The sequence below is a fragment of the Myripristis murdjan genome, chromosome 15, assembly GCF_902150065.1.
Source record: "Myripristis murdjan chromosome 15, fMyrMur1.1, whole genome shotgun sequence".
Lineage (NCBI taxonomy): Eukaryota > Metazoa > Chordata > Actinopteri > Holocentriformes > Holocentridae > Myripristis > Myripristis murdjan.
The window spans coordinates 1,372,506-1,385,741 of record NC_043994.1 but is presented as its reverse complement, the minus strand read 5'-3'; the positions used below and the strand labels follow the sequence as shown (position 1 = coordinate 1,385,741).

The following is a 13,236-nucleotide window of genomic DNA, read 5'->3' as shown; positions in this document are numbered from 1 at the left end:
ACTCCAAAAGAGCTTGGAGCAACAGTCGTTAGACTGCCTGTTCATTAGGCTCAGCTGGCAAAACTACATGACGCATGGGCACTTATGCTGTTAAAGGTAAAATCCCCTGTTGGACACACTTATACTGATAGATCTCATTAACCGGTTAGGCTCAATGCATTCCAGAGGTTTTGTAAATTACCTTTCAAGTCCCCAATTCTCTCATCCTGCCTTGCCTACTTTTATTTGGTTAATAAATAAATAAATGGAGCTAGGTAGTGAAGCTCATAAATGCTGAGCTGTGTCTGACTGTGGCACCGCCCCTTACTCAAACACATCTTGTGACTGTATTGTATTCTAATTCATTGAGCTTACTTTCAATGGACATGTTGTTAAGCTCTGGGTCTGTCCCATTACCCTGAAAGAAACATGCCAGTCATTTTTCATGTTTGGCCGTTTAACTACAATTTACTCACATTTAACATTGCAATAAACCACTTTGCAAATCATGTGGGTATGTTAATGTTTTCATAACATAATCAAAAACTCTATATATGTTTGTTTGTTTGTTTGGTTTTTTTGGGGGGGGGAAATACAGTTAGTAATCAAGACATGATTGAAGTGCAGACTTTCAGCTTTAACTTAAGGGGTTGAAACAAAAATATATCATTAATCTCTTGGGAATTATAGCCAGTTTTATACATTGTCACCCCATTTTCAGAGGCTCAAAAGTCATTGGACACTTGACTAGAAAGCAGTTGTGCTTAAGAAAGTAAAAGGTCTGGAGTTAATTCGAAGTGTTTGCATTTGAATGTGGTAGCTGTTTATCAGAACCCTCAACATGCGAGCCAAAGAAGTGTCTATGCAGGTGAAGGAGGCCATCATTAGGCTCAAAAGGCAAAAAAAAAAAAAAAAAAAAAAAAAAAATCTATCAGACAGACAGCAATGGTTTAGTATATCCTGAAAAGAAGGAATGCACTGGTGAGCTCAGCAACACCAAAAGACCTGGAAGACCACAGAGGACATCTGAAGTGGATGACCTAAGAGTTCTTTCCCTGGTGAAGAGAAACCCATTCACAACATCTAGGGAAGTCAGAAGGAGGCAAACCACTGGTGTCACTCAAGAACAGGAAGGCCAGATTAGACTTTGCAAAAAACATCTAAAACAGCCTGCCCAGTTCTGGAACAAGGTTCTTTGGACAGATAAAATGAAGATGAACTTCTCAGGACCCAAAGCAGAGCACATCATCTGTCCAGCATGGTGGAGGCAGTGTTATGGCATGGGCATGTATGGCTGCCAGTGGAACTGGGTCACTAGTGTTTATTGATGATGTGACTGCTGATGGAAGCAGCAGGATGAATTCTGATGTTTATAGGGCTATACTGTCTGCTCTGATTCAGCCAAATGCCACAAAACTGATAGGACTGTGCAATAAGATTAGCAGAAACATGAAGTATGTACATTTTGTAGATATTACATTAAGCATGCAAAATCACTGGTGTGGTCCTTTCAGCGACTGTGTATTTTCTACATCACAAATATTGATTTTGATTTCATTAATTTGATTTAACTTTTATTTATTCAAGTGCCCTGTATCATTATAATGCCCAAACCAGAAAGATTTATAAGACAATGAATTTTCAACATTCAGTAAAGCACAAATTCAGACACTAGTCTAATTTTAAACATTAGTGGGATATAGACCAATTTTTTTTCATCTTCCAAGCTTTTCTAAAAATCTTGCCAAAACAAAAACATATGGTATCATTACAGAAGAACATTTTATAGAGTCAGTCTGTCTATTGTTTCAGATTCTATAGCCCTCACTTCGAACTGATGACAATTTAAAGGAAGTAATGAATAGAGAAGAACCCTGTTGATTCTGGTGACCCTCTGATATTTCCTCTAGTGCCACCCAAGCCAAACCCAGGTAATTGTGTCTAGTGAAAACTTCAAATGAATGCCCCATGCTCCTCTTAATTTTACCAGTGCAGAATAAAGTCAGAAGGCATAATTTGTAAAATAAAATAACCACCATACAGTCAAAAAACATTTTTTAGAGCATTTTTTTTCCAACAATAATCCCATCAAAAGTTGTCCTCTTATAACTTGCAAGCAGGAGCTTGTGAAGAGCACCTGAGGGCAGCATTATGCCATGTCTCTTTTTTACCTCAGTCTCTTTAAAGGATGAGATATTTCATGTAATTCAGAATAATAAATCCAAATGCTGCATTTTTTGCATTCAAATATATCATGTTTCTGTGTGGCTGAATGCATTTTGTTTATTTTTTGAAACAGGCAGATTAGTGACAGTATGCTATGATGCTATGCTGGTACTTAGTGGGACTCACTGTCCCATTGTTTAGGCCTACATCCCAGGTTTCACTCTCGCCTCCAGTGATGCAGACCTTGATCTCCAGTCAGGGGGAAATACAATACAAAACAAAACAAAATAAAAAACAAACAAAAAAACAAACAAACAAACAAACAAACAAAAAACAAAAACAAAAAACCCAAACATCTATCTATCTATCTATCTATCTATCTATCTATCTAGATAGATAGATTCAGATATAGGCTATAGATATAGGCCTACACACACACATAGCTATACCATATGGATGTGTATATTTCATTATAAATATATATGTTGTGTTCGCTCATGTTTATACAAACATACATAGCAAACATAGGTCTACTTATATAACTTGCATACACACTACTGCACAAACTGCACGCCGGTTTGCTTCTTTTGTTCATTTCTGCTTTTTTTCTTTTACTGTTGAAAGGTTTTCATAAGCACACAAAACCATTCACTGACGCTCTGTCGTGTCGCCTGTGTTTTATGATTGTATTCTTTGATTCTACTATTTTTACTGCCACCTCAGAGGTCTTTTTGCAGCCTTCTTTTTTTCCCTGCTGTAGCCTATTCCCAATTTCCCCCAGTGTCTCCACAGAGATCAATAACGTTCTAACTTCGTCTGACATGTAGGACTAATTCAGCACCAACAGTAAAAATCCTCTCAGATGCAATATGATCCAATGGACGTCCATAGTTTATTTATATGTATTTAGTGGTCGGAGATGTGAAAAGTTTAGGAAACCCGGGTGGAGACAGATAAACCTGATCGGATGATCGTCTGCTCTATCTGTTTGTGATCCATGGCGTGAAAACGTGCCACAAGTCGTGCCCGGGCTCAAAGGCAAGGCAAAGTGTAACTAAATGTAATGTTGAGAGTAGCTGGCAGGGCTTACCTCTGCAGAGACACAGACCGCCAGCAGCAGAGAGCAGGGGACGAGCCCCGCCACAGCTTTCCTCCAGTCCATCCCGTTAAGGAATCATCTCCTTCACACCTTCCAGACCCCCGGCTTCACCCCGTCTGCAGCCCGGAGCACCAGCCTGCCGCCGCGGCTCGGAAAAGCAAGGAAACACACGGAAACACCGGCTGATCCGGTCAGATGTGCACTGAACTCAACACACCCAACCCGCTTCAGTGTTAAAAATGACGCGGTCCCGGTGAGGAAAGGAGATACCAAGCACACACACACACACACACACACACACACACACACACACACACACACACACACACACACACACACACACACAATCCATAAGGGGGCGTCGCACCAATGTTTCAATACTGTTTTCTGGGCAAATCTTTCCTATCGACTATCTTTACAGTGTACACATCTACGACTGTAGATGCACTGGTCTCAGATCAGCATCTAAAGTATTACACAGACAGCGCAGTTTGTCCCGTAAAGCCAGAGTAATGAAAAAAACCTGAGGTCCTTGAACAGTTGGAAAAGCCGCACGACAACAACAACAATAATATTAATATTAATAAAGAAGGATTGATCATATTTTACACAACCACACCACAGTTGTCAACTTGAAAAATTAAGGTTTCGAGTGATAACTATGGGAAAACATTAAAATGATCATGTGTGTATAGTGTAAGGCCATTAACCAACATATGGGACAGTAGCTATGGGCGCCTACTGGCCTATCAGATATTGTCAGTCAGTTCGTATACATCTGATACAAGGGAGTTCTTCTCAAAAAGAAGTACTTTGTTTTCTTTGATCATGTCATTAATTTAGCATACATTATACATGTTCATGTCTTTGTAATTAGTTGTGATTAGAGGCTCAGTGTCATACTGAATAATTGTGATGTGTGTTTGGGAGCAAGGTGGTTATCCGTCAACCCCTGTCCTTGCCATGTTGGGACAGGGACAGTTCACTTTTTTTTTTTTTTTTTTTTTTAAGTTTTAGGAAATATGGCTGTTTAGGACTGTCTCATTACAGTAGGAAGCATAGGCCACAGCCTAGTTAGGTTCCTTAATTTAGTAAAACTTGAAGATTAAGCCTCCACTCAGGCTGATCTTGGGTGGAGGTCTTAGCCCGAGGTGATATCTGCTTTGACCAAAGTCCACTCAATATCCTGTGATAAAGAAGTTGTAAATTGTTGTACCCTAGTAAGTGCAACAAAACATGGGAAAGGACGTGAAACATCAGTCAAGAAAGGTCTGTACACTTCCAGCGTCTTGAGTTGAGGTTCAATCAGCCAACATAACTGTATCCAAAAGCCACCATCAGTGGAGTCACACCAGGCATCTTAGGAGGTAAGGTGCGGTCCTTATTTAATAAACACGTGTTATTTGAATAAGTTCAGAAGAAGTCTCCACCCTCTGATAATGAGAAACTGATAGCTGGGAAACAATGAAGGTGTTGAAAACAAAGCCAATAGAACAAGAGATCATAGAAGATCCAGCTGAGATATGACTAGACCAAAGCCTTGATTTCGTTCCCACCAAAAAGGCGGATTTCTTTTTCTTTTTTTTTTTTTGGCTGTTTGTTGTTTTTCCTGGCAACCTATCACAAACAGATGCCTATAAAGCCTGAGCTAGATTATATCAAAACTCAAAGAGGGTCTCTCAGGACGCAGTGTTTCAGACACTTGCTTGGCTTTCGGGAGATGTCAAAGATAGGAACATTTTCACAGATCCCATTAAAAACAGCTGAGTATTTTTGGCAGCTATTCTAATCCCAACAAGGCATCAACAGGGGCCTCAACAAAAACAGAAAGGCTCTCCAGGCCCTGATATGGCCTTCAGAAGAGCCTTCTGAGCTGCTTTGTATCTTGCACTAGTAATTATTGCCACAGTTTGTGTTTGGTAAACAGCCTCTAGTCACATTTCTGCTCAGATGGAGCACTGGATACTGGCTGTGACCAGGCAACACCATGTTTACATGCAGGTGAAGAGGTCAGCCGGCGTAAATATTGAGGAATATTTTCCAGGCCGGACACAGTGTCTGAGTCACGACCAGGCTGCTGACACAGGGACAGTCTGTATTTATGCATGTAACCTTATAGGTTGCAGCCATTACCTATGACAGATTTTTAAGAAATATTTTTGTGAGACCATGTGACATCCAAACACAGTATGTAAAGGCACTGTGAGAAGGAGCTTAGAGAAACCTAAAATGAGCACATATCTTGTTTTCTCATAATAATCATGATAATAAGCATGCACCCTAACTAAAGATGAAAACACCATAGACAATTAAGAAAATATAACATTTTGTACTTTGTGGTGGTTTAGTTTGCTATGAATGACTGTAAACATAAAATAAATGAATGAATAAATAAATAAAATCTTAACGTCAATTTTAAAGAAGGCAACAGTCCATGGCGGTGAAACTCCAGCCTGTGTGGTAACAGGTAATATTAAAAGCCTCTTTGCTGAGGCTACCATTCTAAATGTGTATCTAAATGAATGCTGATGGCTGTGGCTTTGGAACAGTCTAGCCATTTCAGAGGAAGTGATAAGCAGGGCGGGGGAAATGGTTGGTTGACAGGGTCGGAACTGGGAAGGTTATGTTTAATGCCAGACAGATAAACATGGACACAACCAAAATACCACATCTTGACAATAGAGCGGGGAAACAAAGCACTAAATCCTTCCTGATCCACAGACAAAACATGGACCCAAATTAACACTTTAAACATCATTAAAAAATGTAAATAAGTCCAGCTTGTTTGAATTCAACAGCAAAACATGGAGAAATAGCCTAAGATGGTGAAAAACAGAGATGGGGTGGATGGAAGCCTGGGCTGGGTGTCTACAGGTGTCATTCATATAAATTAAATTCTTTTTAAGACCTAAACAAGATACATTTGAAAAGAATTTCAGTCTAAATGTTGGAATTTTTTTTCTTATTGAAATGAGCATTACGGGTACTATAGATTCGGTCTTGTACTGAGGCCACTTTAAGGTAGTAATGTAGTCCATTATTCACTAATTTATTTATATTAGACAACAAATTGCTGGTGGAATAAATCTAACCAGGACATTTTACATGGAACCTCTTTGACACACCACCTCTTCACAATGGAAAAGCAGAAAATGTATCGTGATAACATGCGAAATGACTTAAGAAATTGGCATGTTATTTATACACCACTGGTGAGATCAGGCTGAACTGAATAATACGGACACTTAGTATATTGAAAAAAATAATGTAACAATAATAATATAACTTTCCCATCAGCAGCCAAAAAACTGAGTATGTATGGTGTAATGTATGGAGTGGAGGTAAGCACATTCATTTTCATAAATACCAATATCTGTGTATAAAACACTGTATGTATGTATTTGTGCATAAGCATCATTTATGGATCTGACACCTGGAATCCAGGCAATGGTTGTAGACCAAAGTAATCTTGATGTTAAATCCATTCATTACATAAAGATGAGCCACAGTGGGCTTTTGCTTACTGGTACCTAATCAAATCTGTCCAATAGGCTGATAATATCTGAATGTTGCCATTAACCAACAATCTCAAATTACACAGGAATGATGATCCACAGGAAACCCAGCAGCCACTGAGGTGGTTGCTGATAATGGTAAGCTTCCAGCAAGAGGCCATGAAATACAAGAACAGTTCCATCCTGTTCCATTAATACAGTCTCTGCACTGTTCGGGACCGCTCTGCTAAATTGGATTGAGACAAAATGGAGAGTGATTTTCATCACAGCCAATTCAGGACACAAGGACAAGGACGCATTATATTTCAAACCATAACACACAGCTTATTATGAACACGGTGGCCAGGACTTAACAGAAGATTGATGGACAATATAAAAAGCAATTTAATAAGTCCTGGAAGCCTGCTGAAGTTACACATTGAACAGAAAAGGTAGACACAGGCTGAGTATAGCTTGAGATTACCCTTATCTGATTGAACCTGACTTATTGGCATTGCTTTATAAGATATTTAAGAGTGGAGTTGCCAGAAGGTATTTGCTTTAAGAGCCACAGCTGGCTGATGTAGTGAGTGAGTCTGTCTGGTCAGCTTCTGCAAACAAGACTCTGGACAACACTTTACTTGATGAGACCCAGTCACTCCATGTCCTCTGTTAACCAGCAAATTACAATTCTTATGACTTAGGTTCCAGAAAAAATCAATATTCCTAGACTTCAGTGCGCATGTTGGGAAATCTCTTCAGAAGCGTTGTGGCTTGTCTGGGCAGCAAGCGTCCTCCCTGGGCATTGGTTTGTTCAGATTTAGCTTTCATAGCAACCTGTAAATGAATGGAAAAGATGTGTTACCAGTGTTTTAGAAAGTGCAAAATGTTTACATTACATTATTGAAGGACCATGCCCGTGATTTTGGATGTTTACTCAAATATCTACAACTTGAATGTACGTCAGGTTTCTTTTCCCAAACCAGTCAAATTTAAGAGCTCGGATGCCATTTTTCCTGCCTTTTATCCAGTCATTGGTTTTCATTCATTCCACTATGATATGAAAATGAACTTTCAGAGACGTCAAACTTTTTTCACACCAGTCGGCCACATTATTTTTCCTAAAAGCAGCAGCACTGTTGTGTTTTGATGACTTGAAATTGGGTGGCATGAAACGGCCCCTCCACCGGAAAACAGTCCTTTGGGAAACACTTGGTTTCCACAGCCAATTATCAGTTCTGTGGTTTATCAATGTTGAGGACTTTGATAGCTGCAAAAGCAGAACATTATAAGATGGGTGTTTCAACCAAAAATTCATATTTAAAAACGGAGGGACTTTGATTATATTTTGTGAAATCTCAAGTACCACCCCGCATGATCTGCAAAATGGTTTGTTGCAATCTGAAATGTGGGGAAACTGAAGTCAAACATTCAAAATCACTGGTAGGGCCCCTTTTAAAGTGAGACTAAGCAGTTTTGCACAATGGCACCAAAATGGAAGTGAGTGGATCTTCTCTTTGTAATTTAGTCTATTAAGAACGATACATTTTATATAAAAATGCTGCTTCAAGCAGCTTTAAATAAGAGTTAATTTGAAACCATAAAAGGAAGATCAGATCTAGGGCCAGGCCGCTATGCCAAGCGATGATGTCTGAGCAAACTGAGTAGCCAGTCCCAGAGTGTTGACACTGTTAAATTACGGCATCTCATCTGAGAGGGGAAATGAACCTGAAAACAAAATGTCAGCAGATGCACTGGCTAAATAAAAGACTGTGGAAAAACTGGAAGAGAAAAGTAAAACAGGAGGGAAGATCCTGCAGGAAATAGCATGGTGTTTAGCTGTGAGGGTATAGGGGGGCTAGACAGCTAGACAAATATTCAGCAGACTGAGCAGAGGTGAACTGATTTCAAACAGCTGGAGGCACAGGTATTGAGTCCAAATCAAGGATGACAACACCCACCCCAGCCACAGCCTGTTCACTCTGCTGCCAGCAGGCAAAAGATACAGAAGTATCTGCTGCCGTACCACCAGACTACAGAGCAGCTTCTTCCCTCAGGCTGTGAGACTACTAAATGCACCATCTGAACTCCTCCATGTTTAATAATTTTATTTTTTTATACAATCAATTAATCAATCAAGAGGGAACCACATTTTAATTTCATTATACAACCTGTTGTATAATGACCAATAAACTTCCTTGTATCCTTGTATCCTTGTGTTATGTATTGGAATATGGTTTCACAGTGGCAAATCAGCACATGCCAAATGCATGTAAATACTGTCAGTGGTGGGTAGTTTTTTTTTAGTCCAACAGACACAGTGGCAGGTTAAATAAAACAGCCTGCAGTTCTATGGTGTACAAAGGTTCACTGAAGCTATAAAAACAGCAAAAAATGTAAAAGTGGAAACGCCTAAGAAAATATGATTATTTTACAAAGTTTTACAAGTTTTTGTCTCAGATAAGGGCAGTTAAATCCATTTGTCATGGGGACAAAACACTTCAATTAAGCCATTGAAACCTGAGCAAATTCACTTGATTTCTTCCAAAAAACCGATTAACAAAAAGGCGATTAACAAATTAGCTAAACAATAAAACAAAATAAAATAAAATAAAATACCAGAACATTAGCAAAAAATGTAGCGAACAAATGATCAAGATGATCGGAAAATCAGCACCAGAAAATTAACAAAAATAACCTTAAAATTATCCAAAATATTGAAATATTACAAGAAATATTACAAAAAAACTGTACTTATAATTATTGAAATCATATTTAAACATCAGTTGAGTGATGCTGGATCGACGTTTTATTTCTAGTGTTTAAATGTTTGTGAAAAGCATTTAAGGACCAAAATGCCTGTTGTAAATGTGAATCTAATTTCGTACCAAAGAAAAAAAAAAGTGTGAGAGACATCCACCAGACCCCAGTGAAAACCAGTGGACTGAAAACTTCATTTGGCACCCTGGCTGGTATGCATGGTTACATGTTTGGTGTGTACAGGACCATACCTGGGCGTTGTGAACACAAGTGTAGAAGGCTTTCATCTCACTGGAGCACAGCGCGTCAGCAAAGTTGTGCTGCTTCCAACAGGCCATCATGACCGACATCTCTGTGATGCAAGTGGCCTCTGTGGAAGAACACAGTTTATCTTCACCCTCTTCATTCACTGACATTTTCTCCTTCAAGGATCAATACTAAAACATGGATCACTTGATTTATGCCTCTGAGGGAGACCAGAGGTCAGCTGGCAGGGATTCAGGAAGACATAACAACCAAACACAATAAACAATTCACCCTGAACAAAAAGTCTGGACATCTGCAAGTCCAAAAGAGGTAGATTTATTTCATTTGTACAATTACTTTAGGTGGAGGTAATGATAGCTACTTCTTGCACAGTGTATCAACTAAAACAATGAAATGGGTTAATCCTATTTCCAAATGGCCAGGCCACAGGGAATGTTGTGGGCAGTGCCTGCAAGCACAAAGAGCTTTCTATTGGCTGGCAAGTTGTAGACAAGATCAGTCCATTTCCTTGTTTTCATTGCCTCCCCAACACAAGAAGTAGTTAGCATTTCCTGTACCTCTACTGTGAACATGTAGCTTTTTGCTCATAACAAAGCTGCTTCCTTCCTTGGTCCCATGCAGCATTCAACTGGTCCATTAAAAGACACAACTGGTTGAGACACTTGCTGGTACCTGGACATTACAGACCAGAAGATGCTGACTTGGTGTTTTATTCTTTATATTTTCATGTTCTTGGTGTGATGTTTTATTCCAGGCTTGTTTCATGTTTTGACCTATTTCGACCTATCCTGAGTTTTATGCTCACAGCATAACAACCCCTTAGGACAACAGAGCCTAGAACAATGCTACATAATTAGGGTTAGGTTAGGGTTATCTCTCACACGGCAGCTGAATAGATAGTTTAATCAGATGTTTACTGAAAAGTTAACAATTTAACAATCATTTTTAAGACCATCAATGAAGCTGGGCTTCGCCAGTCTTTTCGATGATGCACACTCCTCTGGTGTGATCTCCACTGGATGACATATGTGACAGTCACTCAGAAAACAAGTTAAGAAAAGATAAACTGTATTGTGTTGGACAAACTGCTCTGCAGGGTTCAATTCAACCAGACTTTCTCTGATAGAGCACTGTTTCACTGCTGCTACATGTTATGTGCTGGGACAGTAAAGCCTATAGCACAATACTCCAAGATTTACATTCGGGCTGGGATGATATATTTATCTCACGGTTCCATACTATCACAATACCTGGGTGCCAATTCAATGTGTACTACAATTTAATATTATGGTGTGTGTGTGTGTGTGTGTGTGTGTGTGTTTTAATTCTCCTCTAGTTTGTGGCTGTAAAGTTTCATGAAGCGGTGATTATCCTAAAGGTCACTATAGGTCATTTTATACAGTGTTGTCAAGTTTCAAAACATGGTGTGACTACAGTGAAATGGCTGCTATGGGGGTGAACATCATCACTCATGAATCAAATGTGGCTCACTGAATCCACAAGAGTCTCAGCTTTCCAGTCAAAGCCAACTGATGCAGCTCCAAGACTGTTTAGGCCCCAGTCTGCACACACACACCATTTTACAACAGGCCACAAGAACACATGTGGACTGCAGGCTTTGTGGTCAGTAATTGATTAAAAAATAAATTAATAAATTAAAAAAAAAAAAAAAAAAAATCCTAAAAATAAATAAATAAATAAATTGTGACACTTAAGTGAATTGATCTTTGATCTCCCCCCAGTTTACATTAAAGCACTGGTTGTTTTCCTGGTAACTCTTAATAATAATAATATCATGAGTAGTTTTGCCCTTGTGAGCTGCTAACTCAGTGCTAGCTAGCCCTGCCTGTTCCTCCTTCTATAACAGGCTACGTCACTCAGTCAGCTACTCTGGGGAAATCTCCATGGTTAGCAAGAGAACACCCCCAAAGCAGCCCTGCTCCATGTTGCTGTGCACCATAGCGGGCTGTCTTTGGGACAAACCCTCCGACAAAACGGGGTTCAAGCCAGGCTTACCGCCTTTCTTCATTTTGCGGTTGGCCACAGAGTCTTTGAGAGCCAGGGTCTTGTTGGGCTTGAGGACCGGCTTGCCCCTCTGCTTACTGAGCAGCCTGCTGACCTTCTCCTGGAACACAAGTCCTCCCTGCGCCGCCATGGCTCTGCCTGCTGGAGCCACTCGGCAGGAAACAAGAAGATATGTCTGTAGGTCTACAACACACAACAGATCAGCAAATCAATTCAGTTAGCAGCTCAGCGTCACAACATATCCTCACTGTACTCATGTGTGCAGCGCCATGACTGGCCGTGAAGCGCGCCACGGTGTCGTAAAGCATGTGTGGATGTCAGTACAAGCTTCCGCTACGTTCAGTGCCGCAGGAAGGTGCTCAGAGCGACACAAGGCTTGGAAATATTAGGATGAACGATTATAACGAAAGATGTTGTAATAAGAAGGTCCGAATTTTCTGTGATATGTGGTTGCCAAGCTATAATTTTTTTTTTTTAAGTTAAAAAAAAAAATATATATATATATATATTGAATTTTTCAAAAAGAATGGTAACAGGAAGGCAGCCTCCTCCTCATCATACAACATGGCAAAACAAAAGGAAAAGTAAAATATAAATGAATGAATGAATGAATATTTAAATAAAAAAAGATCCCAAGACGTTGTGCCATCTTCCACATTGCCTTCCACATTGCCTTTGAACCTGTGATGCACAGATTTGTACGATGCAGAGGTAAAGGTAAAGGTATGCATATTCCATTGTATGGTATAATGGTGTCACTCCTAAGGTAAACTGATGTCTTTTTGTATTACATATTGTTTTTTTTTTCCCCCCCAGGATATCATGATTTCAGTTTGGTCAAGGTTAACTAATTCAGTTCTCTTGCATTTGTCATTTGTATTTGATCAGTCTGAAAAAATATAGATATGATTTCTGGGAGCAGTATTTTATATTTTAAAATATTAAAAAATGCTTTTCAGCAGAGACCAAACTTGAGATCAAAGACAGGGGGGGACTTTTTTCTAGCTACAGTCATAGATGTCAGAAAAAGTAAGAGCAAGTGTGCTATTATGTTTTCATGATACCCTGTGTCGGTTCAAAGGTCAAGCAGCTAACATTATCATCATTAGCTGCTGATGATGACTGTCACTACCTGATCCACATGTCCTGCTGAGTCAGCACTGAGCTGGTGCAACTGTGGAGAGATGTGACTGAAACAAGATGTCTCACTCATTAGCTTCTTTCATTCAGTCAGTCTTTGTAAAACAGTTGACTCTACTGGTTGAAGCTTGCTGGTAAAATCAGACTTGTCATAAATAAAAGTTTTAGCGTGGAGCTGTTTTCTGTGTATAAGAAGGCTGTGAATTAAGGAAGTGCTTTGCTTTCAGTCTTCAAACTTTTTGGCATTTGCTTTCATGTTAACCATGTCTGTTACTGATTCAGAAGCTTTAACTTTACTGGATTTGC

The 13,236-nt window shown here is 39.5% G+C and overlaps 1 protein-coding gene across 1 annotated transcript; it reads right to left on the bottom strand.

Annotated features, from left to right (window-relative positions):
- Positions 1–5,850: 5,850 nt before the first annotated feature.
- Positions 5,851–12,110, bottom strand: chchd1 (coiled-coil-helix-coiled-coil-helix domain containing 1). Its single transcript, XM_030071198.1, has 3 exons — positions 11,782–12,110; positions 9,750–9,868; positions 5,851–7,575 (listed from the first exon to the last, which is right to left on the bottom strand). The coding sequence occupies exons 1-3, from the start codon at positions 11,918–11,920 to the stop codon at positions 7,465–7,467; spliced, it is 369 nt and encodes a 122-aa protein (XP_029927058.1). The 5' UTR covers positions 11,921–12,110; the 3' UTR covers positions 5,851–7,464.
- Positions 12,111–13,236: the final 1,126 nt, after the last annotated feature.